General features: G+C 45.4%; 1 protein-coding gene across 1 annotated transcript in view; it reads left to right on the forward strand.

Moving 5' to 3' along the window:
* EPS8L1 (EPS8 signaling adaptor L1) overlaps positions 1–2,997 on the forward strand; it is a 39,535-nt gene extending 36,538 nt beyond the window's left edge. The window contains exon 21 of the mRNA XM_083580172.1: positions 154–2,997. Coding sequence (XP_083436298.1) covers positions 154–228 — 75 coding nt within the window. The 3' untranslated portion in view covers positions 229–2,997. The remainder of the gene's footprint in view (positions 1–153) is intronic.
* The last annotated feature ends 14,986 nt before the right edge of the window (positions 2,998–17,983 follow it).

Consider the following 17,983-nt stretch of genomic DNA (forward strand, 5'->3'; position numbering starts at 1 on the left):
TTAAGTACTTAACCCGAGGTACCACTGTAGTTTTCTATGACACTACAATTTTCTGATAATTAAATGCACCACGGTGGGACTGGGGAAAGTTGGGGCGTGCTTGAAGCCAGAACAATATTATATCCATTCTTCATTTTCATTATTTTCTTCCAGGATTCTGGGAAAGTATCAGAGCTAGAGGCTGTGATGGCAAAACAGAAAAGGAAACTGGAGGGTTTGAATCCGTAGATGGGAGATCGCCCCGTTTGGTGTGGGAGTGCCCCCTGTTGAAGCATTGAGGAACTGCATAGTAACAGGCTCTGAAGCCACACCATCATCCCAAAGTCCCCACATCACTCAAGATCTGCATTCTACAGCAGCGTTTGTTTTGAGCTAAACTTGTTGTTGTTGAGCATATGTTCCTGTAAAGCAAATTACCGCCTTCAAATCATATCCCAGATTTTCTCTCCAACTCCCTTTTGAAATAGTCATCAGAAGAAACCTCTCTTCTCTCAGTCAGTAGAACATGAGACTCTTAATTGTAGGATCGTGGGTTCGAGCCCCACGTTGGGCAAAAGATTCCTGTACTGCAGGGGGTTGGACTAGATGACCCTTGTGGTCCCTTCCAATTCTACAGTTCACCCAGCCCACACGCCTTCCCTCCCCAAATACGGGGGGAAATGGAATAGCAGCAACTCTTCCTCATTATAACAGAGAACATTCATGCCGCAGTCATCTTATCTCCTTTCATACAAAATGAAATAATGTTTACCTTTTACAGAAGGTAATGGACCTAGGTCTGGCTCACTAGGAAAACTGGATTGAATTATTATCATTAATTAAATTTTACAAGCTTTGCAACAGATCTCCATGGAAATTCCACTCGTCAAATCAACCGTTCTTCCATTTCTGTGCATTCCTGTTGTTTGCTATCTCTTTCTCCCCACCTGTCCCTGAATTTTTCAGTTAAATCTAGGCCTGGATATTGCCGTATGCATTATTTGTCTTGCAGTTGCACTGCATCATATTCTTGCGGCTATAAATCTGCATTTTTACACACTGCATCATAGTGGTTGTAGTCAAAACTTTTGTCTCCACTTTCCATCAGGGTGAGTTGCCAACTCATGAGTATTTTTCAGCAAGAAATCTTCTGTTGCCAGGATTTATCCATCTATCTTTACTTGAATAAGAGAATAGCTCGGCTGAAATGTTTTAAGTATCTCAGGAATGTTTCCTCCTTCAGGAGAGACATGGGAAGCTATGGAACAAGCTTTTCTACAAGATCACCCTTAAAGGATTTTTCCCACTGACAAACTCACACTTTCATTCCATGGAGTTAATGTAAGCTGACATTGGGCACTACCACCTCCTGTCACCAGATGGCAGTCTCTATTTGAGGCAAACCAAGTTACCCTTCACAAACTGTATTTGGAAAACGTCATTTCCCCCACTTTCATTGTGTACATAAAAGTTTTGCCAGGTTTTAACAACTTGGCCCTTTCATCTCTAGTTGTATCTTTTTTTGGGGGGGGGAATTGAATCAGATCAGCTACTTTCAAGGAGTCTTGTGCAAGAGAATATGATATTCTGTGTATATGTATATATATAGTCAAAGCTTGATGATTTATTTGGAAACGAGTTATGCTGAATTTCCATTGTGGTGGACTGGAAGGAGAGGAGTTTGGCAATACTATAACCAGATCCGCCCCCGCCCCCCCCCCCGACAGTTTTCACACTTGTTAAAGAATTTGTTGAAGAACACAATGATTTCGACTGCTTTATTTTCCATTCAAACTTCCTCTGTTTTAAGTGTTCCTTTGCAAGCAGCTCTGCTCAAATGGTTTACCCTTGATGTGTGTCTTTTAAAATTAACATGTTGAAGAAATTTTGGCCAAATAGCTCAAAGCTGTTTCCCCCCCCCCAAAAAAAAAATTAATCTAGTATTAAAGGGAATATTTATTTGAAAGGATATTTGTATTAATTTAACATTGGCTGCCGTTAATGTTTTGTAAAGAATAGGCTGCATATTTTTTTTATAGTTATTACCTGCCACCACCACCTGCCGTAGCCTAATTTTGACAGTTTCCATAAAGTACAAGCTGGGGCTGATGGGAGTTGTAGTTCAACAACATCTGGAGGGTTTCCCCACACCTGCATTAGAATATTAAGCGTTATAAAATACCAAATTGTACACTAAAAATTAGTTTCTGGTCCAATGCGGTAATTGGAAGGGAAGGAAAAGGAGCTGGGTAGGGCGTGGCCTACCATCATCATGCAACGACCACAGAGCCTCTTGGGCTTGCCGATCAGAAGGTCGGCGGTTCAAATCCCTGGACAGGGTGAGCTCCTGGTGCTCTGTCCCAGCTCCTACAAACTTACAGTTTGAAAGCACACCAGTGCAAGTAGATAAATAGGTGCTGCTGCGGCGGGAAGGTAAACAGCGTTTCCGTCATGGTGTCCCGTTGCGCCAAAAGCGGTTTAGTCCTGCTGGCCACATGACCCGGAAAGCAGTGGACAAACACCGGCTCCCTCGGCCTGAAAGCGAGATGAGCGCCGCAACCCCATAGTCGCCTTTGACTGGACTTAACTGTCCAGGGGTCCTTTACCTTTTACCTTTACTTTATATGGACTTCTACAAGAATCTTAATGTAGTCTTCCAGCCCTCATGGTTGCATAGACTACAAGTCCGAGGACCTATTGCTTTTGCAAACCATATCATGACAGTGAAGGGCTTTTCACATTTAAGGAGCTCCAGGCTATTCTGGCTAGGCAAATTTGGTGCCGTGGGAACGTATATACGCTGCTAGAGAGAAATTTACTCTGTCGTTGTGTTCGTGTTATTATTAATGTGCACTTGCACTTTTAAAAATCTGATTTATTTTTCCAAACTGCTGCTTGCCCTCAGGGTGGAGGGCACATGATGGAAGTACAGCATAGCCACCACTGGAGAGCTTGACGTTCATTGGGGAAACGTGCTAATTATATAAAAAGTATGTAAATAAAAATATGCAAACCTGATGCAACTTTCCTGGCTTGAAATGCATTTGAAGCAATGAACAACTCCTTTTCTGGGCGGGATCAGTGACCGACTAAGATTGCTGGGGACTTCCAGACAGCAGCAGTTAGGGATTCCGTGGCGTCCATCTTTATAAAGGAATCTTTAGATGGGATGGAGAACCTGTGGCTTTCCTGACCACTGGTTGTGCTGACTGGGGTCAAAGGGCGTCCAACTGCATCCAGTGGCTCTTCGAAGACATCCATTTATCACCCTGAAAATTTTTCAGTTTTATTTTAATACTTATTATATTAGAAATACTTGCATGCAAAGATAGTCTCTGGCGGATTGAGTGGATGAGACCAATATTTAGTCCGATGGTCAATAAGGCGGTTTCTACATGTGCTGTAGAGGGAAGAGAGGGGCAGGTGAGGCTTGTCAACTGGGGAAGGTAGCTTCTAAACCTCTGCTGCCTTGTGGACTATCTCTGGGAGAAGAAAAGACTAAGGAGTAAACCCTACACAAATCCGGAGCGAAGTCCCTAAGACAGTTGGATGGCGCCTTGTGCGTCTCCTTCCAGCAACTTCTGCAGCCAAGCTGGTGCCAAACGTATTGCTCTGCTTTCCTTCAGACCTCATCAGTGAGGCCAAGAGAGGGGTCTTGTCTCTGGGCAGCCCAGGATACTCATGGCACCGCAGGGAGGTCACTTTACTGCTCCTAACACAGCGGTTTGACTTCATACTCCATTGTCTCTCAAGGCAGATGGATGCCAACAGGAAATACCTATTTTCTATTTAAAATATCCAAGATTTAATTGAATTTGACTTATAGGGCCTTAAAAAAAAAATGCTACCAGGTGACAGTACAACAATTCTTTTGTTCTTATTATGAGAAACAGTCGTCCTGATCGTGTGGGGCGTCAAAGTATATTCTCTCAATACAAATAAAAATCTCAGAGTTAGGTGTGGTGGGGAAAACTTGACTTGCTGCTTCAACCCCCACGTCCATAATGTTTGGGCAAGGGATTGCAAAGCATATGCAGAAAGTGCTACATTCAGTTCCTTGCTTTGCCATGTTGGGCTGGGAATCAGCCCAGCCAGAAACCAGAGAGAGAGACCTCAATTTTCAGTAATAGATCAAGAGTAGCCAGCATGATGCCATCCAGATGTTCTGGTCTATAACTCTTATCATCCCTGAACTTTGGCCATGCTGGCTGGGACGGCTGGGAGTTGATATCCAACATCTGGAGTCCATCATTGCTGGCTACCCTGGGATAGGCAATGTTTGAACTAGATGCGCCAATGAACTGACTCAGCAGATGGCAGCATCCTGTGTTTCTAACCTTCTCAAAAAACGGTCTGCCAGGAACTCTGCTTACCTCTAAGAATATCCCTTAGTCAGCCTTCTCTAAGGTCCACACACAGCTTTGTGCTTCTCCCATTTCCTTCCCTAGAACTGTGCTCAGGTGATCTCTTGAATTCTCTACCCCATTTGTGAACAGCAGAGTTGGGGTGTTTCTCCTGCGAGAAGAGAGAGCTCATGAGCGGGGAGCTTACCTTTAGCATTGGCAGTAGCACAGCTTCTACACCCCCCCCCGCCCCCCAGTCATCCTTCCACAACCTAGCACACCCTACAGGTCTTTTGTCTACAACTCCTCTTAGGCCCACCAGCCTGTTAGAACTTGCAGCCCAAAACTTGCAGCCTGTTAGAACTTGCAGCAGGTTGGGGAAGAATGCCCTCTGTTTGTCACAAGTGGCGGCGGCGAATTTGTTGACAAGGTGGGAGCCATTAGCACCTTCCACAATGCCCCAGACTAGCATCGTTCCGGCACGTGGTGGTGGTTGGGAGGACAGCCATCATGAAACAATGAGAAGGGAGGGGGGAATATCAGGAAAACATATTTTGAGAAATTTCAGCTTCGCCGTAATTTGTGCCAACCATCTGCACTACCTCTCTCCCTGCCTTTCCCAATCATAGAATCATGGAACTGCAGAGTTGGAAGGGATCCCATGGGTCATTTATTCCAACCCCCTGCAATGCAGGAAAATAAACTACAGTGGTACCTCAGGTTAAGAACTTAATTCGTTCTGGAGGTCCATTCTTAACCTGAGGTACCACTTTAGCTAATGGGGCCTCCTGCTGCCACCGTGCCACCACCACACAATTTCTGTTCTCATCCTGAACATAGCTGTCAAGTTTTCCCTTTTCTTGCAAGAAATCCTATTTAGAATAAGGGAATTTCCCTTAAAAAGGGGGGGGGGGAACGTTGACAGCTATGATCCTGAAGCAAAGTTCTTAACCTGAGGTACTATTTCTGGGTTAGCGGAGCCTGTAACTTGAAGCATCTGTAACCTGAAGCGTCTGTAACCCGAGGTACCACTGTAAAAGCATCCATGACAGACTGCCACCCAATCTCTGCTTAAAATCCTCCAAGGATGGGAGAGTCCACAACCTCCCAAAGAAGACTGTCAAACAGCTCTCAGCCATGTCCTGCCTCGTCTTCTTTCTTCTTCCTTTCTCTGCCAAACGGGGTCTTCATCCCTTCTTCTCTAAAGGTCCAGTCTGCTGAGCACTGCCTGCTATGGGGAAGGGGCCCTGTGACTCAGTTCGGCTGCGTTCTTTAGGAGGGAAACTGGTCCAAGCAGTTTGTTTGAGGGGGCTGAATGTTGGGGAAGAAGAGAGAGAACCATCTGTGATTTTGCAACGTGAGTGTTGTGGTGAGCTGTGTTTATGGAGCAGATTCCTCTAATTCCTGACAGAACGGCGCGGACCCTGTCAGAGCGGGCCTCGGCCTGCTCCAGAGGGTGGCTCCCAGTGTGGTTCAGAGCTGCCAACTGCAAGAGGCCGGGGGGGGCAATGGTACAGTTTTGCCTCACCCTGGCCCAGGACTCAGTTGCGTGCTGGTGGCGGATCCCCAATGCTTGTAGCATTGCTAACAGAAACGTCACTGAGCATTCGGGGGGGGGGCTGCTGGTGAGGGTTAGCATATTTTTAAGGGGTTTGAGACAGAAACTGGGAGTTTCTGAGATGGGTGACTCAGTCCCGGGTTAAAAGTGCCCCTCCTGTTTGCCAAATTCCATAGATTACCAAATAACATACAAGCACACACACCCTCCGTTGCTGTATATTTCACAACCACTGGCATTCCCCATTAAGTAAGCAGCCACACATGGTGCCAGGAAGAGTGTAGGGATGGGAAGGAAAGCCAGCAACCTCATCATTGCATACCCGCCACCCCCATCCACGCCTCCCCAGAGATGGCCTCATCTCAGGCTCCGATCTCACTTGAGGCAGCAAATCTGGCTGTGTACCACCCTGGAATATTGTGGAGGCTCATACGCTTGAATAATGCTCTGTATAAAATAATTAGTACAAACTCTGCCATTTGACTATTAAATGTTGGGAAGAAGGGTTCTGGTCTAGTCTTGATCATAGCTGTCAACTTTTCCCTTTTCTTGCGAGGAATCCTATTCGGAATAAGGGAATTTCCCTTTTTAAAAAAGGGAAACGTTGACAGCTATGGTCTTGATGTCTGTAATTATATAAAAAAATGTATGGAGGAAGCCCTAATTACAATGTGGCACAGATCAGAGGCAAGTTGACCACCTCAGTGAGGACTCCAAACACAAATCACTGTATAAACAAGACAGGTGAGAAGAAGAAGCAGCTGCGAAAGTAAAATATACTCGGAGTCGAGTGTGGATTTCATGCTCTTTATTCAGCTCATAGTAGTGAGGAATGGAAGTTCCCCCGAAATGTCTGCTTTATATACATTATTTACACAATGGGCCCCACATGATTGGCTAATTCTGGGATTCTCCTGTAGGCCAATCAGGTTGTGGATTCACTTCCACCTGGAGTTGGATTGGGTGGCTCCTGCAGACCAATCAGACTGGTGCATTCTGGATCCTATTGTTCTAGGACCAATCAGACTGCTGCATTTTGGATCCTATTCAACTCAGTACATAACAGAAAGGCATACAGGCACTGCCTCCTGTCCTCTAAAATGTGTCCTGGTGAAACGGCACGTCCAAGGGTCTCCCCCCGCCTTTCCCTTAAACTAGGTAAATCTAACATTGTGCATAGTCATGAATTCATTCAGAATGAGGCAAGCAGCCAGCCAGGGTCACATCTCTGTCACGGCACCTTCTGTTGAAATGTTCACAGAGGGAGAGAGAGAGAGAGAGAGAGAGAGAGAGAGAGAGAGAGAGAGAGCAGTTTAAATAATCAGTAGGATCAAATGGTAACACTTTGCCTGGATTGTACCCAGTGGCCAACAACACGTGCTTTTTTGTGGGACGTAAGGGGACTTGGCCAAGGTGCCCTCAGTGTTTCATCTTCTCTGACTGAAACAACAACAACAACCTGCTGTGAGAATGTTGAGAACTAAAACGGGAAAAATGAGAAGCTAAGAGCAACCAAGATGGACAGATCTGGCCATCCTGAGCCTCAGCAGGTGCCCATCAAAGTTGATTCCTGATGCCAACTCTGACTTGAGGCTCTGGGTGTGTGTTTCACACAGACGAGCATTTTTGTGGGAGGGCAGCTCAGTGTTAGAGCATCTTCTCTGTAGGCAGAAGATCCCAGCTTCAATCCCCAGCATCTTTGTCTTGGGTGGGGAAAGTCCCCTGTCTGAAAATTTGGAGAGCCCTGTCAGTCAGAGTAGGTAAAACTGAGCCATGAACTTAGTCCACGCTTCCCAGTACATTTACTGTCCTGTCACTTTCCTTATCACAAAAAATCCGATCTTCTCGGGAAGAAGGTTTGTTGCAAAGGACCTCCCGATATTTGAAATTGTGCAACTTGAATTTGCATGCACATCACTGAATCCCGCAGGAAAACAGCAGGCATCTGGAAGTCCCATTGGTGGTATAAGGAAGTTGCCTATATCCTCTATGTTTGCATGCTGTAATATTAATATGCAAATTCAGATACTGCTGTCGCCCTATTCCTCCCTTTAGCTCTGCCTCTCTGCGCTGGCTGAGTTGTGGTTCCCTCTAGGCTTAGAGCTCTGGTCAACGACTAGTTTGAAGGAGCAGCCGTTTTTAGAGCCAAGAGCCAACTCCACCTCCTGTAAAGTGGACTGCCAACAAGCCCTTTTGGGCACCTCCATTGCACCCTCTCCACCTTTGGCCTCTTGACCAGCTGATATTCTGGCCGTGGGGAGGGGCAGATCTAGCCCTGTGGTCTTCGGAGAGGCTGATCCCTAGTTCAGAGATTAAACACAGCCATTGCCTCTTTGGTTCAGCGATCAAAGAATAAACCATCTTTACAAGTCATAAGCTTGAGAGAGCACAGCTTTTTTTGCATGCACATGTGTGTGTGCGCGCACACCCACACAGAGAGAGCATGGATCTTTTAAAAGTTTAGCAATGCTGCATTCGCTCTCATGCATAAACACTTCTCCACCCACCCACCCACCCACCCCCATTTAAACCCCCAGTGCTGGCTGCATTCAACCCAGACCCCAGGGGGAATGGTGGCAGCTGTTTTTCAGAGCCCTTTGGCACCAGCCAACAAGCTTGTGTTTAACCAAAAACATTTGCAGTGGCTCTGTTTTCATTCTGAAATAGGATCCCATCAGCTCTGGCCTGACCCCAGAGTAGGGAAGAAAAGGGGGGGACCACAGCGGGAGGCACATCTTGGGGCCATGCACTACCCTTATCCACTCTGAGATGCCCAAAACCTTCCCAGAGGACCCAGAAGTCCCACGGAAACTTTTCCTGTTTCACTCGCCATTCGCATCTCACCAAGGTTCTTTGATCCCCTCCAAGAATTCAGTTTCTGTCCCTTGCAAAACAAACTCCCCACCTTCTCTGCACCCCATGTAATAGCATGTTTACAGCACTTTTACTTTGGCTATCTTGATATATGTTATTGTGAGGAAGGTCATTGCTCCCATTTCACAGTAGACAAAATGACGATTCCTCTGTAATGTTGTCACTGTGCTTGGAAGTGTACATGAATTAAGCCTTCCCTTTTCCTCCTACAGGACCTGGTAGAGGAGATATGTACAAAGCACTGGCTCCAGATTCAGAGGGTCCTACAGGCAAGATCCCCTCAGCAGGACCCCCTCCCTGTGTATTTGCTACCATCACCACTGCCCAAGAGGTTGCCCTTTTCCTCTGGGTCCAATCTACCCCACTGCCCAGAGGAAGAGAGTAAGACAAACAGAAGCAGGCACTGTTGTTATTCTTATTTATTAAATTTATATACTGCCATGGGAGTAGCCAGGATTTTTTGTTGTGGGGGGCAGGAATTTTGTTGGGGGAGACAGAACCGACGTAATTGGTCAGTTAGTTAAGTATTTGTATTGTTTTACAATACATGGCTACGCCCATGTACACTGCCCTTCATCCGAAGATCACAGGGTGGTTTACAACATAAAAGCAGAAAATACATAACTATATATTTTTTTAAGAGCCCAGCAATAACCTTGCCAGGAACATATTTTAAGTCTCAAGACCAGGCTTCCTCAAACTCGGCCCTCCAAATGCTTTGAGACTACAATTCCCATCATCCCTGACCACTGGACCTGCTAGCCAGGGATCATGGGAGTTGTAGGCCAAAAACATCTGGAGGGCCGAGTTTGAGGAAGCCTGCTGAAGATTGTTTAATCAGTCAAAGGCCTGGTTGTTGCTGTTACACATCTGCATGCCCTACACTGTGGTGTCAATGTCCCTCTGGTATTCACTCAGCTCCTAACATATTAAACTTTTACTTTGTATGACGCTCAGGAGCCTTTATGGTCCTAAGAGAAGCAGCAGAGAGCAGACCCTCTAAGTGTTATGTACTGAAGTTCTCACCCTGGGCCAGCAGGGGGATACTGTAGATAGTTCAGGTCCACATATGCAAATAAGGGATCAAAAGTGACGTTCAGTGATTGGATAGTTACAGAAAGTTGTTACAGTTACGATGTACTGGAGCTCTATATAAGCAGGCTGGCTGAACCCTTCAGCCCAGTTCTGTTCTGGCCTCTGAATAAACAAGAGCTGTTTGAAGAATCGCTGTATCGTTTGATATGTTAACCCACAACTTAACACTAAGAGTCCCTGTTTTCCAGGGACGTCCCTGATTTAGATAAGCCATCCCAGTTTCTCATTTGATCCCAGAATGTCCCACTTTTCCTTAGGATGTCCTTGTTTTCCTTGGAGAAATGTTGGAGGGTATGATGAGTTGTCCCTGTTTTCACAGAAGAAATGTTGGAGGGTATGGAGTTATCCGACCCCACAAGGCCGATCCTGTATAGGGAAGTTTTTTTAAAAAATGTTTAATGTTTTATTATGTTTTTATATATGTTGGAAGCTGCCCAAAGTAGCTCAGGCAACCCAGTAAGATGTGTGGGGTATAAATAGTAAAATTGTCATTATGGAGTGGGACGTCCCTATTTTCATCAGAGAAATGTTGGAGGGTATGAGAGAATGTCTCTCACCTCTCCAAACCACAGAAGTGATAAATGGCTAATTATACCCTCATGCCTGAGGTGTGAATGGTTACCTGATAAGTTTTTTTGACACTTAATTTGTACTTCAAATTAAGGCATCTCCCCTATTTGCCTAGTAGTGGATCCCAAATGTTTTCCTTGGAACCCTGAAATTCCCCAGGAGCTCTTCAACAAGAAGAAATCGGCAGTGCCTCTGGAAGATGGCTTGTATATCACTTCCAGAAGGGTAACCACAAAAAACAACACAAACTTGAGGCATCTTAAAGACATGCAGATTTATTCTAGTAGAAGAGTTTGTGAACTAGAGCCCACTTCATCACACGCGTGAAAAGATCACATGCATCTGCTCTTAGTTGGTAGACGCACTCACACAAATGTGCACAAGCAGCTGGGACAGTCCTGTTGGGTAACATGGATAATGCGCATGTCAACAAGATAAACACAGTGACTATTCACAACCACAGTGATAGCTGTAACACCATCAGGGCCTCGTTTGCCTGCTTGCCAGCACCCTCCCATGGTATTTATATATTTCATAGAATCTTAGAGTTGTAAGGGACCTCAAGGGTCATGTAGTCCAACCCCATACAATGTAGGAATCTCAACTAAAGCATCTATGACAGATGGCTATCCAACCTCTGCTTAGAAACCTCCAAGGATGGAGAGTCCACCCCCTTCCAAAGGAGGTGGCTTATTTATTTATGAAACCAATTACCTTGCCTTTCAACCCTTCCCCACCCAAGGGCCCAGGTTGCAAACACGAAAATGCAATAAAAAATAATGAGATTGAAACAGAATCCAGTATAGCAATTACATAATTAAAACAACAGTACCCGAGGGGCATAACACGATACCCAGTCCATTTAAAAATACATTGTCACAGTGGGCGGAATAGAACCCTCCTAATAAACAAACTGCAATTTGCCAAGAATGCTGCTCTCTCTGCCTCAGGGCAGACAAGTCATTCTCTATGAAAAAGAATGAAATGGACACAAATCAGACATCAAAAATGGCAGCCTTCAGAAACCAGCAGGAGAACATTCCCTTCTCCTGGACTAGGACACTCTGCTACTGACCGCTTTCCAGCCAAGAGACTTCAAAGGGAGACTCTAACAGGAACTTCCTCAACTAGAATTTGTAAGTTGATGTTATTTTATTTATTTAAGCCTCCCACAATATAATGGTTTCTCCTTCCACTTTGGTTGGTTAGTTGGCATTCATGTCTGTCTCAGGAGACTGCTATTGAATTAGCATAGTGAAACTGGAAAGACATTGTTATCACCTCTTATTGAAGTTGTGAATGGTTGATATGCTTATCTTGTATACATTTAAGCTTGACCTGGAATTGTCACAGACAGAATCTCTTACTTTCATGGTTTGGCCCAACTGCTTTGCAATTTCCCACCCTGCTCATATATCTGAGGATAACCCTTCCTGTATCTGGTCAAGTCTGTTTATTCCGCAATAAATTTGTTACGTTGGTAAGCTGCAAACTTGAAGTGCATTTCTCCCTTGCATCCTGAGTTCGAGAGTCTTCAAAGCCCATGACACCTTCCAAACTTAAAAATGGAAAGCATAATGCTGGTGGTCAACAAAAGAGATTTAAAGAATGTCTTGGGACAGCATGACATGGGTAAATATGTGCCCTCCTAGTTTTCTCACTTGCAATACAAATGAATAAGGCAAATATATTCAGCCACTAGTATAGAGCTGGGAAGAGGGGAACCAGTGTGGTGTCACAGTTGGAGTGTAGGATTATGTGTCCAAAATGCCTCTCAGTCATGAAGCTCCTTGGGTGATCTTGAGCCAGTCACTGTCTCTCATCCTAACCTACCTCATGGTGTGCTTGCAGGGTTCAGTGGGGAGGGGGGCATATATGCACTACTTTGAGCTCCTTGGAGGAAAGGTGGGGTATCAATGTAATAAATGATAACGAATAGATTCGGGTTTTCCAAATGAGGGATACAATTTCTCCACAGGCCTGGGCGAGCGTGAGACAGTTTGCTGTCTGAGGCAAATGACAAGATGGCGCCGCCCCGCATTCCATGTACAAAAGCTAACCAGACTGGAAATTGAAGGCTAACACTGGGGATGAGGCAGCATATTCCACTACACCTGAGCACATCTGGCTACCGCAGGGGGCAGGGTGTGGGGCACACACAACTCTGTGCACTCCTCACCTGTCAGCATGTGCCACCAAGACAGGTACCTCACTCTGCCTAATGGTAGGAGCGGCCCTGAATCAGACTTTGTGGTTCTAAAGGTCCGGTGTCAAGACCAATCCTCCTCATGTTTTGTTTTTTTAAAAAATAAATACTTGGTTGCAACCTCTTCCCTTCACACCATTCAATTTGTGTGGAACAGGTAACAAGGGGTGGAAATCACCAAAAACCCTGAGGAGCAAACCAAATTTCTTCACTCCTGGGAGTTCAACCAGATGCAGACAGGCATTTTTGCGTGTAGCATTTTTAGTAACGGAGCATATGCTTTAAAGAAGAAGGTTTTAAGTTCAATCCCTCACATTTCCGAGTAAAGGACTCATGAACCAAGACAGGGAAGGTTCCCTGCCTGTGACCCTGGAGAGTAGACCGTACTGAGCTGGATGGATCAGTTATATAACTTGGTACATTATAGTGTCATAGATGCTCAAAATTACATTTTATCTTTTGACCTGTAACTCATATGGCTATAAAACCTGAGTGCTAGTAATATAGGCAAAACACCTATATTGTGTATAACCATATTATATACATGATGATTACAGCAATTTAAGATGACAAATACTGTACCCGGCCCCACACAACCACTTTCATTCTCTCTTCACCACACACAAAGCTAGGATCATTAAGTGAAGCCCTGATGGGCCAAAGACCCACCCAGAACAGTATTATTTTACCACAGTGGCTGACTAGTTATCTATTAGAAGCACATAAACAGGACATGATCTCATTAGCCCTCTCAGCTTGTGGCTGTGTGACAGTCACTTCATATTTTGCTGTGAGACAATCTCTGATTGTACAGTGTCTATGGATTTATGCTTTATTTCAGCCAGCTCTGATAAAATACATCCCAGAACCCTTTGCCGCATAGAGGAGTATTTCTGAGTCAGCGGACAACTTGACATTGGGAGGGGTGCTGAGGGGTTTGGAAGCTTGGAAATTTGTAGCAGCTCCTAGATTTGATACCTACATGACCCTCCAAGTCCCTTCCAGCTCTACATTTCTACCAAACCAGATCTAGCAACTTGGCAGGCGCATCCTGAGCTTTGAAATCCTCACAATTATAGGGTTTGAGAGTTAATTTGTATGTTTTGCTGGGGAAGAACAACATGCAGATTTGGGTACCTAAATGCTGCCAAACGTTGTTGTTATTTTTTAAGTGGTAGAGAAAGTTTCCATTTCTTTTTCTTAGGGAATGTGTGTCAGCTGCCTGCTATCTGGACCCCCCATGAGGCAGCTTCCCTTTGAGGCAGCTTGTAACGGTTAAAGTGTTGGACTAGGATCTGGGAGAGCAGTGTTCGAATTCCCACTCGGCCATGAAGCTCCCTGGGTGACCTTGAGCCAGTCACCATCTCACACAGCCTAACATACTTCACTGGGTTGCTGTGAGGATGAAATGACGAGGAGGCAAGCCGTGTACACACCACCTTGAGATCCTTGGAAGACAAAGGTGGTATATAAATTTAACAAATAAAATAAAAACCATTGGCTTTATACAACCAATAGCTGCAGTGTGGCCACTTAATACTGTAGTTTACCGTGTGAGCCTGCAGCTCTAACAATGTGACTAAACCTACCCACACAGAAAAGTACAGTGGTACCTCAGGTTACATACGCTTCAGGTTACAGACTCCGCTAACCCAGAAATAGTGCTTCAGGTTAAGAACTTTGCTTCAGGATGAGAACAGAAATCGGGCTCTGGCAGCACAGCAGCAGCAGGAGGCCCCATTAGCTAAAGTGGTGCTTCAGATTAAGAACAGTTTCAGGTTAAGAACGGACCTCCGGAACGAATTAAGTACTTAACCCGAGGTACCACTGTACTAACAGTGGGTTAGCCACATAGTCAGTGGCTGCAGATGACCACTGCTCTAGACAGCCACAGGTGCCATGCCGTTTTCTGACGCCACCAAACAAGAAGCGAAAGCAAGCTTCTTTAGGGCGTATTATGTCTGGTGCAAAGTGCGCTGCTCTGTCAATACAAGCCTGCAAACAGCCCTTTAGCTGGGCGCTTCTGAGGAGCCAAGAGTTGCCTCCAGGCGGCCATTATACATTTCTGCTGTAGGTGGGAGGTGTAAATTATGTAAATATATTTGCCAGCTCACCTTACAAAAGTTTGTTATTTCTCTCAGGCCAAAAAGGAACGATTATGAGTATATGAGGGCAGGCGAGGCCAGTAAACTTTACGCAGTAATTATTTTTTATTACTTATTTTAATCCTGCCTGTACTCCCATGAGCTCAGGCTGGTCCACGTGGTTCGCCGCCCCCCCTCCCTATTTTTATTCTCACAACATCCCACCCTGTGAGGTACAGGGAGATGGTGACTGACCCCAGGCCGCCTAATGAACTTTATGGGGATCTGAGCCCATCTTCTCGGGCCTAAACTTTTCCTGACTGCATCACTGTGGGACTGACTTTACTTTTATGTGTTAATAGTAACTTGTTTAGAATAATTTTGCACAGCTTCAGGCCAATTCATGACTCAGACAAAAGGTCTGCCTCCCTGTGCAATTTACAAGTACCTTGCAGTTTAGTGAGCTTTGATGTAGCTACCATGGAATCGACCAACCCTCCCTTTCATTATTTGGAACCATTCTTGGGAAATTCTCTCAAATATCTGTCAAATGTTAGAAGTTGGTCCTTTTATCTACAGACCTCATCAACCCCCCCCCCACTCCATCCCAACATACTTCCCAGGCCTCTCTACCTCCTCAGATTCTCATAGCGGAGGTTCTGCTCAGAAAATCTGCAGGCCTTGGGCCCAGGGGGTGGATTAGGAGAGCCTGCAATGCATTTCCTGCCATCAACTTTGCTTGGGAGGCATTGATTTACTGGGGGAAAGTGAAAAAATATTCCCTCCCCACAGCAGCTCAGTCAACTGTATCTTGACAGAAGATCTACCATTAAAACAAGCACCACCACCATCCTGGATTTATCTGGGACCGAAGTGAATTAGAGGGGAGGCAACATTGGGAATCCAAGCTTCTTCTGGCTTCTCCAGGAAGAGTGCAATGTCTAATGCGGTTGCGCAGCAGGAGAAATTGGTAGCCGTCTCCTCAGTTTTCTAAACTGGTGTAGGAATGAAGCATATGATGATGTTGGTTGCGGCCTAACCTGCCCCTGGAGGGTGCTGCCTGGCCCATCCCATTGCCAACCCAGAGGAAAATGTGGAATGAGGAGGCAGCCATTGCTATGACAGCAAGATTTGCCTGCAGGCTGCTTTACAAAGTTGGGAGCTTGGCTCACCAGCCCAGGGTCTGCAGAAGAGCCTAGCAGGGACCGAATGAAACACAAGTAAACCCACACTTTTTTTGGTGGTTACATTCCAGGGATCACACCTAAAGCCAGCATCCCCTATAGTCAAAACACATTGGGATCCATGGTGGGTAGGATTACCAAAGTCTATTTTTTCCTGGATTCCTGCCCTCACTTTATTTATTTTATTTAATTGCCAAGCACGTAAAGCTGAATGCACACAAGTTAAATGTGTTATGTTACAGGCTTTCTGTGATTCTTAGTAACTGTTATTGTTACTAAATAGGTGTAAACATAAAACATTCAAGCTTCTTATTTAGTTATTACCTTTCCACAGATTTGCATTTCAAAGCACTTCTTTTAATTTTAAATTGCCTAAATTAGCAATGTTCATTAATTTTGGTGTGTTTGCTCTGAGCGGGACGAGCACTCGCTACAACCCATAATAGCATTTTGAGCTTTTTAGTTTACACTGAAATAAAGAACTTTATACAGTTATGAATAGCATGACGAAAGCAGATAGATATAAAAGTTTCTCCATCGGTCATTGTAGTTAGTGGAACAGAGAGTCACCAAGTGGAACTGATTCGCAGTAGACTCGGAAGAAAAATAAAATATTCCTTCATACAACATAAAATTGATTTATGGAATTCACTGCTACAACATGTGGTGGTTGATGGTCAGTGGCACAGGACCAGTCTAGGCCTGTGTGATTGAATTTCTGTCTCTGGCTGTGCTGGATCAGACCAAAGGCCCGTCTAGTCCGACATCCTGTGCTCACAGGGCCCGGCCAGATCCCTGGGGGATCAAAGCCTTGCTTTTGCTGTAATAATGAATGCCTTTGTGTGTTTGCTTTGACTAATCTTCAGCTATTTGCTCTAAGGTTGCATCTCCCACACCCACCCTGACAAGCATAGCATAAGGATTAAGGTAATTAGCTAGAAAGTTCCAGGCTGAAATTGCACTTTTGCAATCAACTTATTGGGGAGGCTTTAAGGCAGGCCTTCTGCATGCTCTGACCCTGAGCTCAGATTGCACACCGATTCTCCAGCACTCCTAAAAATAAATTAGAGGACCTGAAGCATCTGTTTGGCTCACCTGGGACACGATGCGCCCAACCCTAATGCCCGACCTTGGGAGTAATCCGATGAAATGGACTGACTGGAGACTCAGGAAAGACCAAAGGAAGCGCTTCCTCATTCAACACAAAATTATTCTGTGGAATTCCTGGTCACAAGATGTAGCAAGGACCACTGTTTGAGATGGCTTAAAAGAGGGTAAGACAGTTATTAAGTATATGAGCCACATTCATGGGCAGCATGTGATTGAATACATAATACAGAACAACTGTAGGAGAAGAAAGCTAGCATCTTCTTGCCCCCTTCTTTGTTTTGGGGGTGCGTCCCATGGACATCAGGGACGCGGGTGGCACTGTGGGTTAAACCACAGAGCCTAGGACTTGCCGATCAGAAGGTTGGCGGTTCGAATCCCCGCGACGGGGTGAGCTCCTGTTGCTTGGTCCCTGCTCCTGCCAACCTAGCAGTTTGAAAGCACGTCAAAGTACAAGTAGATAAATAGGTACCACTCTGGCGGGAAGGTAAACAGCGTTTCTGTGTGCTGCTCTGGTTTGCCAGAAGTGGCTTAGTCCTGCTGGGCACATGATCCGGAAGTTGTACACCAGCTCCCTCAGTCAGTAAAGCGAGATGAGCGCCACAACTCGAGTCGGTCACGACTGGACCTAATGGTCAGGGGTCCCTTTACCTTTTACCCATGGACATCTGCTTGGCCACTTTGGGAAGGGTGATGCCAAGCTAGGTAGACCTTGGTGTGATCCCATTAACTTCAATGGGAGCTTTCCCCCTATGTAAATTACAGGCTCAGGAACCTTCAGCCCCACAATACAGGTGGGGGTACAGTTCCCTCCCGGACCCCCGATACTGGGGTTCCAATTGTTCGCAATTCGTGTTGAAAAACCAAAACAAACCCCATCTTGCACTTAAGTGTACAGATGCATAACCAACATGCTGTGTAGTTGGGCTCTTGTGTTCTTAACCCTCCTTTACATCCCACCCCAAAACAAAACAAAAACCACC

Source organism: Podarcis filfolensis (assembly GCF_964270895.1).
Source record: "Podarcis filfolensis genome assembly, chromosome: 13".
Lineage (NCBI taxonomy): Eukaryota > Metazoa > Chordata > Lepidosauria > Squamata > Lacertidae > Podarcis > Podarcis filfolensis.